This window comes from Odontesthes bonariensis, chromosome 22 (assembly GCF_027942865.1).
Source record: "Odontesthes bonariensis isolate fOdoBon6 chromosome 22, fOdoBon6.hap1, whole genome shotgun sequence".
NCBI lineage: Eukaryota > Metazoa > Chordata > Actinopteri > Atheriniformes > Atherinopsidae > Odontesthes > Odontesthes bonariensis.
Window position 1 is genome coordinate 26,972,095 of NC_134527.1, and position 11,513 is coordinate 26,983,607.

An 11,513-nucleotide genomic window follows, 5' to 3' on the forward strand; every position below is an offset into this window, starting at 1 on the left:
CACCAGAATACTTCTGTATGTGGCAGGACTCCGAGTTGTACCTGAAGTCCGATGTGTACAGGGTGAAAAGAAAAGGAGCCAAAACAGTACCCTGTAGAGCCTCAGTACTGCATTCCAGTGTTCCAGAAACACATCTCCCCATCCTGACATACTGTGGTCTGGCAGACAAATAGTCTATAATCCACGATGTCAGGGAGGGGGCCACACCCATACCTACAAGCTTCTCTTTCAGTATGGGGTCTGTATGGTGTTGAAGGCACTGGAGAAGTCACAGAACATGATTCTCACATATGAACCAGGCACATTCAGATAAGCATATGCCCGATACAACATGTACAGAATCACATCTTCCACTCCTATGTGTTTCTGGTAGGCAAACTGGAGGGGGTCAAAATCCCCAGCAACCTGCAATCTCATGCGACGAACAAGGAGTCATTGAAGAGCCTCTGAAAGCCCTTGGACAAACTTCATCTGGGCCTTCAGCCCTCCCTGACTCAGCTCCAACCTCCTCTATAGTTGGAGACAGGGGGAGCGACATAGCGGAGGGATGGCGACAGAAGTGATGTTGGTATCAATCATAGAGATGGGGGTGGGGGTGCAGCTGGACAGAGGAGGGCTAGTGGTGGGAGTTGCTGCAGAGGTGTATGTGCAGCTGGAGTGAGGAGGCCTGGTGGTGGATGCTGCCACAGAGATGGAGGTGCAGCTGGGCCTAGGAGGCCTGGTGGTGGAAGTTGCCACAGAGGTGGAGGTGCAGCTGGGCTCAGGAGGCCTGGCGGTGGAAGCTGCCGTAGAGGTGGAGGTACAGCTGGACGTGGGAAGCCTGTTGGTGAGAGCTCCTGCAGAGGTGGGGATGCAGCTGGGTGGAGGAGGAGGCTCGGTGATTCAAGTTGCCATTGAGGTGGAAGTACAGCTGGGCAGTGGAAGCAGTATGGAGGAAGCAGCTGAAGTGGTGGGTGGAGGGAGCAGCAGCAGAGGTGGAAAAAGCCACACTGTCAAACCTGTTGTAATAATGGTTGAAAGTATTGGCTCTGTCCACATCACCTTCCACAGACTGAGAGTCTGTATCCAGTGATGGTCCTCATGCCCCTCCACACCTCTTGGTGTTATTGTTCTTCAGCTGTCTCTCTACCTTTTTCTTGTACTCCATCTTAGCTTGACGTAATGTCTTTTTAAGCTCCTGTTGTACACTCCTCTGCTTTTCTCCATGCCCATTCTGGAGCACCCTCTTTTTCTGGTTCAGGAGGTCTTTGATGTAATATTATTAGTACTATTTTATTTATTATAGTACCTTACAGTCCTCACTGGAATGACCCTCCTGTCCATGTCAATGTCCATTTCTTCTTCCTCCAGCAGTACAGCCCAGTCTGTGACATCAAAGCAGTCTCTCAATACACTCGACTCTGGTGACCACTTCCTGAAAGATCTGGTAGTAACAGGAAGTATTTGTACACAAGGTCTGTATGTGGGTTGTAGATAGACCATGCTGTGATCAGATCTACCCAGTGGTGGAAGAGACACTGCCCTGTAAGCCTCTTTCACGTTAGTATAGAACAGATCTAATGTCCTTTCTCCACGTTAGAATTGGATGTTTAATTCCACGTCCTATCCTTGACAGTGCCAACAATTTCTCTCTTGTGTACACTGCTCTACTGGTAGCAGTGCACATTGTCAAAAAATAGAAATAAAACAAAATGTAAATAAAAAGTAGATCACTAAAAATGTTTAGATTACATAGAAATTACATAGAATTATATAAACGACAAACAAAAGAGTTGACACAGACATGCTGCCGAAAAGGCAGGCGCATAGCAACAAAAAAAAAGAAAAGAAAGAAAAATGTACATGTGTACCTGTTTATGACTGTGATTTTGTAAGTAACTATTTTGTAACTATAGCAGAAGTGGATTCAGCTTATTTGGAGACATTGCACTGCCCCATCAAAAATACCAGAGAGAGTCTCCAGTCTTTATTTGGTGAATCTTGGTGGCAAAAATTTTTTTTCCAGGGTCACTATGTGATCTACAAAGAAAGACTACATTTATAATTTAAAACATTAATAGCATTGTCACCAAGAACAGTAACAATGCGCGCTCCTTTTTCCTCATGCTTTAAAATCAGCAGTCATCAAGCCACCATTATAAAAGTACAATTTGGACATCTCATAAATGAATAATTGCAGGTCAATATCAAACGTTCCCTTTTTTTAGTACATGACCATGTTTTTTAGTAGTGACCATATTCAGTCTGGAATATGAAAAACCACAAACCAAACCAGAAGTCGGTGTGTTATTATGGACTCAGACCTGAATTCAACAGTCATATCGAGTCTGTAATGAAATCAGCCAACTATCGACTGTATTTCAAGTATTAAATGACTAATGTGTCAGTGTGGTTTAGAAAGACTGGTCCAGGCAGTTATTTTCAACTGATTCAAACGACTTTGATTAATTACTTTTACTGAGCTGCATCTCACTTTAAAACAGTAAATATAGTGTTGTTCTATTTAAAGCCTTTTAACACCTTGTTGTTGAATTGCGCTATATAGATAAATTTGCCTTGCCGTCATTTTTTTAGAAAGTCATTTCAGAAATGTTCATTTAAGTGTGACATTATTATAATGATTTACCTGAGAGAGACATTAAGCCTGATAAGTCTATTACTTTTCATGTGTTTTCTCTCAATTTATTGGGGCAGATAGCCCTCCACCAGCTGAGTTTTCCTGCTGTGGCCACCAGTTCTGACTGATAGTGACAAAGTGATACAGACTGGTCTTTTCCCCTTGGAAAGACAGCTCTCACACAACTAGGACTTCTTTCTTCCGCGTTCTCTAAGTTGACCATAAAAAGCAGTTGTGTTTTCCACTAAACCTATTATGAAGACTGATGCTATTTCAAGCCATTTATCTAGGAGACACTGCTAATATGAGTTTGTTGATTGTTTTGTTGTAATATGTTTTCTCTTTGTTCCATTTTCATTTGCCTTTGTCTTTGGCTCACAGTTCAAAAAGCTAATATGAAAGCCGGCTTTTCCCTGGGAGGAGCTCACATACTGTGACAGACTTCTAAAACAGCTGCCTCTCAAGCAATGAGGTCTGAGTGCTTCACCAGATCATGTATTAGAGGGTGCATTTTAGAAATTGAGAAGTGGCATTGTTGTTTTAAATATATCGGATGCAAATATATTGAAACCCAGTAAAATTCAGTCCCTGTTGTGTTCCATTGGTAATATACGAAGACAAAATTTGTGTGTATTTATGTCTAGAAGTATTTATGGTTGTAATACTGTGTGTCGTGTGTATGTGTGCAGACCATCAGCGACCTTGGCTCTTAAGGCAGATGGAGATTGACGCACAATTCCTCTGCAGGCTCAATGTGTTGGACTACAGTTTCCTCGTGGCCTATCAGCCCTTACACCACGATGAGCGCCACCAGAGTCAGTCATTTGCTTCCCTCATCGTGAGAACTAAAAAGTCAGTGTCTTTCTTGATATTTGCCCTGAATGGTCTGGGTTTTGCGTTTACAGTGCATTAGAAGAGTTGTACTCCAGTGTCAGACCTATCTATATAGACAGACAGGCAGGCAACGTGTGAAACAAAGCATTGAAAAATGACATTAAAAGGGATTTGCTATTTCTAAGTAGGGTTGTGTGAAGAACTTATGAGTAGATCAAAGTCTTGTCTGCAATAGACCATGGCCACAGTGCTCTCAGTTTAGGAATCAGGGATTCATTCTGACTGGGAAACTAAGCTTAAAGCTGCCTCAGAAGATTTCATTTTTACTCTCTATCTAGAATTAATATTATCTTAAATAATTTGAACCCCAAAAATTCCATAGCAGTTTGAGTGAATACTACATGTATGGAGTTTTATACTACATCACTTGTACAGTACATCAGACACAAAAATGAACATACTTTGTTGCTATTTTCCCCACATGTAGAATGCCTCTGTTGCTCTCTGGCATTGCATGCACGATGGCTGCCTAATGCACAGGCACTACCTGTAATAGTAAAGAAAAATACAGAACAATGAGATTTTTAAGATGTGCTGGAGTTTGGTCATATATGATATTGGTTCATAATTAAGTGCATATGACTGAGTAGCCAATTCTCTTCTGTGGCTCAGTTTTAATGTCCAAAGCTCATTCTTCTTAATTTTGCAAGTTTAGTTTGACTCATATTATTCCCTTCAAGGAAGGCCATTTGCCCCATTTCTCTATTAAATTTGGTCAAAATTGTACATATTTTAAACAGGATTCAATAACCCATTTACATTAACAGGAATTATTCTGAAAAAGAAAAGATTCAAAGTTGTATTGTCATATGCACAGTAGAAATACGTTTCCTTGTACAATGAAAAACTTACTTTGCTGTCTGCAAGAATGCCAGTCAGAGTAGTAAAAAAAATGCTGTATACAAATACAAATAAACAAAAGAAAAGAAAAATAATAAATATATACACTGAATAGTGAAGTGTACAAATATACATGTGAGCCATTAAGGCAAACACAAACACTGGCTGGTATATATAACATTTCTTGTTGAAAGACTTCCCTTCTATGACCTTCCCTACCTAAGAGGGATGTCTGTTTTCTCACAAAAGGATTACAAGGCTCTCAGTGATAATAAAACATCATGAAAAAAGTTCAATTTAGTCAATTTGGCTCTGTCATTATTCCAGTACTTCTGTGTAATTGTCCCCTGTTCTCCTTTTTAGCTTAAGAGTCAAATATTCAGCCTACTTACACAGTCATACATTAGTCTTTGGTCTCTAGTTTTTTTGTAGTTAGGGCTTCTTTTGGCCTGTTGCTCCTCTTCTTCAAGTCCAGCACCTCATCCCTGCCAGCTGCCACAACCATTCCTAAATATTCTCCCAGAGTGCTTGTGGTTTTGGGATTACTTTGACAAAAAACCCTCCTCCACAGTCTCATGTATGTAAGGCCTCATCCTTATAGAACACTCTCAGTAGGGCTAGGCGATAATTCGATCTCAAATCGGTATCACGCTAAAATTTTGATCGAGCTCGATAATATGCTCGTGACCTACATTCAATAGGCTATCACATGGCAAAAGTAAACACAGCAACAATATCAGTGTCTGCCGTCTGCAGGTAGGACACGCCCACTTCCCTGAGTGAAACTGGGGTCAAAGAACTTATTATAAGTCAAACAGGCATGTTATATAAGAATTTTATAGTTTAGATGAATAGGGAAATTAAAATAAAATCCAGAACAGTTCTTTGGACCAGGCTGTCAATGTGTCTTCCTGCCATAAAGTCTTTTTTTTATTATTATGGGGTGTATAAAGACTTACTTGTTTTTAAGACCAGCAACAAGCAGCCATTCCTGGAAATATTGGGTATTGAGACTTCTGCATAGGCTTAACTTTTTTAGCACTGGAGGTTGTTGCTCCGTTGTGACACCTTCTAGACTTGTGAATAAGGCTCCATAATTGTGTAAAATGTTTTTCCCTGTTTACTTTTACCTGTTTTCCTCCTGTTATCATTTTAGATCTGTATATCCAGGATCCAGCCCTATCCATGCGAGCACAGCTGCTGTTCCTGGAGCAGTCCTGGAAGATGACTGCACTCTATCTGAATCACAAAATGCATCGAGCAGAATTTCCTCTCATTCATGTTCAGAGCATGCTGGGTCAGGAAGTGAAACAGCTGAGCTACCAGACTTCAAGGCCCAAAACCGGCGCTTACTACCCAACTTAAAGAATCCTCTACATGTAATTGATGGCCCTGAGCAGCGCTATTTCATTGGCATCATTGACATTTTCACAGTTTACAGTTTTAAGAAGAGACTGGAGCATATGTGGAAGATGCTGAGACATCCCGGTCGATCCTTCTCCACTGTGAGTCCGCAGAATTACTGCCGCAGGCTTTGTCAGTGGGTTCAGGGCCACACCAAGTAGACCTTGAATAAGAGGCGGAAACTAACCAAAAATCTAGCTTTTGTCACATAAGTGTAACAAGTGACATATCAGCATCTGTTCCATGGATCCAATCCTTTCACAAATCGTCATGATCAAACCACAATTCTGACCTTAATATCTACATATTTTTGTCTCATTATTATTTTTTGTTTAATATTTTTATTGGGAGGTAAGGCACATTGGAATAGAAATCACTGTCACATTTACATTGAGCATTGTATCACCACTGTCAGTTTGAGCAAACATATTGATACAGTGAAAATAACGTCCATCTTGATGAGTTAAAAAAAAAAAAGCATACCTACCTAACTACCTCCTCTAGTGTTTTTTGGTTGTTTTTTTTCACAACAATTCCAGAACAATACTCAATTGTGGGGGGCTACTTTACTTACAGTTAAGGATATCTATATATAGCAATTGAATAAGTATAATAAGTGTAATATGTACATGTGTGTGTAAGCTGTTCAGTATAAATAAAAAAGAGGACAAAAGACAGGAAAGGAAAAAGAGAGGAAAGAGAAGGAGAGAGTGAGTGGGGGTCCATCAATCAGGGGGCAGAGATTGAAGAGAATGGAAAAAAAGTTAAAAAAGGATGCCACTTGTTGTAGAATTACCTTTCACTGAATATCTGATCTTCTCTAGCTTTAGAAAAGATATAGTATTGTTGAGCCACTGAGAGCTGGAGGGAGCTTTAGTTGACTTCCAGTGAAGAAGAAGATGGCGTCTAGCTATTAATGAAGTGAAGGCTATGATATCTAGCTGCTTGGAAGTAAACCGGTTGTGGTCTTCCGGGAACCCAAATATAGCGACATGGGGAGAAACCTTTATGATCGTCAAAAGTATTTTTGACATGGTATGAAAATAGTTCTGCCAGAAGCGAGAAAGTAATGAACAAGAGTAGAACATATGTGTTAGATTACAGGGTGAAGCTTGACATTTGTCACAGTTGTCGGCGATATTAGGATAAAATTGTGACAGTCGAGTTTTGGAAAGATGAACTCTGAATAGTACCTTGAATTATATAAGTGTGAGACGAGCGCAAGGTGAGCTTTTGTAGATATTTTGAAGAGCAGCGTCCCACCAGACAGCCTCCAAATTCAGACCCAGTTCTTGTTCCCAAGCAGTTTTAACTTTAGTAATTGATGAGCTATCAAAAGACAAGAGTTCGTTATAAACTTTAGAGATGACTGACTTTTGATGTGGGTTGTGGCTTAAATGCTCTTCCCACAGTAGGCTCGGTGGAGAGGAGGGAAAGCCTGGAAATAAAACTTTAGTGCAGTGTCTAATCTGAAAGTATCGAAAAAGATGAGAGGGTGAGAGATGAAATTCTCCTGAAAGATCTGTAAAACTGCAAAAAATACTATCTTTATAGAGGCCTTTAAAAGATTTCAGGCCTTTATTGTGCCATGTACAAAAGGTTGAGTCTGTAAACGTGGGTCGAAATAAATTATTCCTCAGTAAAGGAGCTAAAATAGATGCTGACGTAAACCTGAAATGCTTCCTAAATTGATACCAAATTTTAAGTGTAGAATGGACCACTTGGTTGCTTGTAAAGCCAGAGAGGTAAGAGGTAAGGAAGAGGTAAGTAAAGCCATTAATGAAGATGTAACACATGACTGCGCCTCTAAGTTGCACCATGGCAGATCCATCAGTTTAGACCAAAACAAAATTTTGTGGATATGTGCTGCCCAATAATACAATTGGAAATTAGAGAGAGACAGTCCACCTTTGAACTTGCACCTCTGAAGTGTGGATTTGCGGATCCTGGGTGCCTTTCCACACCATAGAAAGGCAGAAATAATTTGATCAATTGTTTTGAAAAAATGCTTCGGCAGGAAAAGTGGCAGACAATTGAACAAAAATAGGAATTTGGGTAAGATGTTCATCTTAATTGCATTAATTCTGCCGATCAACGAGAGAGATAAACTTCCCCATCTTTGGAGGTCAGATTTAATTTTTGATATTAAAGGGGAGAAATTGGCAGAGAAAAGGGAGTTTAGCGTTCTAGTTACATTGATGCCTAGATACTTAAAGCCAGATGGGCTCAATTCAAAAGGGATATCAGACTGTGTGAACTGTAATGCTGGAGCATTGATAGGATAGCATTCACTTTTAGAAATATTAACTTTATAGCCTGAGAATGACCCAAACCTCTGAAAAGTGGATAAAATTATCGGTATAGAATGGATTGGATCTGATACATACAATAATAAATCGTCAGCATAGAGCGACAGCTTAAATTCTGTGCCCAACCGAGAAATCCCGGTAAAAATGGTGGAGGACCTCAGGAAGATTGACTGGGGCTCTATAGCTAATGCAAACAACAGGGGAGATAGGGGGCATCCCTGTCTAGTGCCACGGGTAAGAGTGAAAAAACTGGATTGGATGCCATTGGTGGAGATGTATAAAGGAGACGTATCCACGAAATAAATACATTTCTCAGCCCAAATTTCCTTAGTACCTTAAATAAGTAGTCCCATTCAACCCTTTCAAACGCTTTCTCGGTGTCGACCGAGATCACTGCTTCAGGTGTTGTTGTCGTAGTTTTGGAGTAGATAATATTTAAGAGTGTGCGGACATTATAGAACAGCTGGCGCCCTTTTACAAACCCAGTTTGTTCATCTGAAACAATAGTTGGAACAATATTTTCCAGACGGGAGGCCAAAGCCTTAGCAAGGATCTTAGCATCCACATTTATTAAGGAGATAGGTCTGTAAGAGTTGCAAAAATTTGGGTCCTTGTCTTTTTTTAAAAGGAGGCTTATGGAAGTGTGTCTTAAGGTAGGAGGAAGAGTGCCATGTTGCAGTGATTCTTTATATACAGCATGTAGTAATGGGGACAGTTTATCTTGAAATCTTTTGAAAAATTCTACTGGGAATCCATCAGGACCAGTCTGCATACTTCTCATAGCGAGAGAGATTTCTTCTACTGTTAATGGAGAGTCAAGTTCCTTGGCAGCATCCGAGTTTATCAGAGGAAAATTGAGACTATTTAGGAACAAGTTAATTTCAGTGGTGTCAGGTGGAGATTCAGACGTGTACAACGAGGAATAGAAAGAACGAAAAACAGAATTAATTGTGGTGGGGTCCTTATGCAGTGTGCCCGATAAATCTTTTATCTGATAGATCATCCGTGAGGCCGCCTGGCGCCATAGTTAGTGAGCCAGGAGCCGGCTTGCCTTGTCACCATGCTCATAATATGTGGAGCGTGATCGTAGGAGAAGTCGCGCTGCATCACTGGTGGTGATGAAATCAAATTCAGTCTGCAAGTCAACACGCTGTTTAAGTAAACAGGGAGAAGGGTTAATAGCAAGTTGTTGGTGTCATTATTAATACTGCAGTAGATACATAGAGCACATGAATATATATTTTTAATGCACTTTGAGTATATTTTGTAGAAACATTAGCACAACCCAATTCGAGTGGTATGAAAACATTTAATTTGAGATCACAAATTGAAATTGTAGGACAATGTTTCTCTTCTGGCCTTTATTAGACCCTTCCCAGGCACCTGGACTCTTGATGGTAAAAATTGATACATAGGTTTTATTTTCATGACCATAATCCATTTGTCCTTTAGCTTTCTTCTGTCTCATTCCTGATAAGTTGATCCACTTAACATCCCAGTCAACACAGAAGAAGTGACTTGAGAGAACAACTTTTTGCTTCATTCTTCGGTCAGGAGGTTCTGGAACATGACAAAGAGTTCTGTTTTGGTGAGAAGCCTTTTTTAACTCCTCTCCTTTAATTTTGTTTCATGTTCTACACATAAATTATAACAGGAATTTATCTTTATTTTTGTTGCATTTATTGACATATAGATTTATTTATTTGAATTTATTTCTGATCTTGGCAGTTTTGATCACTGAGTCATTAAAAGAGTCATTACTACTGACACTCTTTCTCTTCTCTGTGTCTGGTGCCACGTTGGCTAAGACTAGGGTCACAAAAATATATATTGAGAAATAATATTCATCGCACCAACCATTTTCTATACATGCTTAATCCAATTTAGGGTCGCCTATCCTAGCTGTCATTAGGCAAGAGGCATTGTACACCTAGGTCGGGTCGCCAGTCCATCACAGGAAGAGATGCATATGAGGCACAGATGTCTGCAACTTTCAGACTAAACTTATTGCAAAGAAGTTTTTAGTTTTTTGGAGTTCATCCAGCCAATTACATTGGAAAAATCAGAAAAAGTCCGGACTCCTGATTAACAGATTAACTCCTTCTGCTTGAGTTTATATAATTTTCAGCTCACTTGTTGATATTGCAGATGTCCAAATAGTATAAGAACTATAGATAACACACGTTATAGAGGCACGTCCTGCCTCTTGCACATTTTATCTAGGCTTCGCGTTGCAGTATATCTTGTCATGAGAACACATCTCTGCTAAATATCTCAGTCTTTAAAGGGCATGTGTAAATGGACAAAGGTGCAGAAAGTTCAGACTTGATTCTTCAGATATTTCCTGGTCATCATGTGTGAAAATGCTTAAAGAAAATGGCAAGAGAAAGATTGCAGTGAAACAATAGTGGAGACTCTCAGATAGTGGTAAACTAAAATCAATGCACACTTGATTGTTTTACCACACAGTTAATGTTGTGTTTTTAAGTGCTTGTAGAAAATAATTAACGATGTATGACGAATGATAATGATTAAATTTGAAAAATAATGATAATAATTTCCCTTCTTAAACATGAGGGATACTTTTCATTACTTTAAGCACAAGCATGTTCAGGTTGATTCATTTTCATGTTTGGTCATTTGTTTGTGGTGAATATTAAACAAATGCTAGCTAACAAGAATGGTGGAGGTCAGGCTGTGGCCTTGTTGACTAAAAGAGCATACAATCCGTACTGCTTTTAAAAATGCTATTAGAATGGCAAATAAAAACACAGCAAGAGACCTGCAAAGAGATGTAGCAGACTGGGGTGATGGCCTAAACCTTTCCTGGGCTAATAAAGTATTTTTTAAATTTCATTTTGATTTAGTTTTATTTAATAAAATTCTACCATAATAGAACCTTTTCAAAAGCTCTGAAAAGTTTACCCCAACCAGCAAGTTGACATAATTGGTTCCATTTAGTAATTTAGAATTTTGTGAAAATTATTCCTGTACTGCACGTTCAAAGTGGAAATGCTCAGCCATTGTATTTATGCAGTATTTTTTTTTTCTCTATTGATGTATCTTGTTGCCTATGAATTAACACTGCATGGACATCATAAAAAGGTTAAAGAGTATATTAAGATTTGTGCAAACATCAAATTAAATCAATTGAATCAACCAACGTCTCTGTTACTGAAATTAAATGATGATCTCCCAACTATACAATTTATAAATAACTTCAAATAACTGTCAAACATCCAATGTTTGGTTAGAAATTGATACAAAAATGATTCCATAAAGTTGTTTTTCAGAGTACAGCTGGGTCACAAAGCCAAAATAATTGTTTATGTGTGCTTGCAGATCGCTACCTGCATGTACACTTGCCTAAAAGAGTATTTTTCTTTTTGCACATAGTATCATGTTCCATGTTTGATTTTTGAATAATTAATGAAATGTATATAATTAGT

General features: G+C 39.1%; 1 protein-coding gene across 2 annotated transcripts in view; it reads left to right on the forward strand.

Moving 5' to 3' along the window:
• pip5kl1 (phosphatidylinositol-4-phosphate 5-kinase-like 1) overlaps nucleotides 1–11,194 on the forward strand; it is a 33,783-nt gene extending 22,589 nt beyond the window's left edge. The window contains exons 9-10 of one of the 2 annotated variants that reach the window (XM_075455701.1): nucleotides 3,307–3,469; nucleotides 5,508–11,194. In XM_075455701.1, the coding sequence (XP_075311816.1) occupies nucleotides 3,307–3,469; nucleotides 5,508–5,916 (572 nt within the window). In that variant the 3' untranslated portion in view covers nucleotides 5,917–11,194. The remainder of the gene's footprint in view (nucleotides 1–3,306; nucleotides 3,470–5,507) is intronic. The other variant, XM_075455702.1, reaches the window with a different exon arrangement.
• The last annotated feature ends 319 nt before the right edge of the window (nucleotides 11,195–11,513 follow it).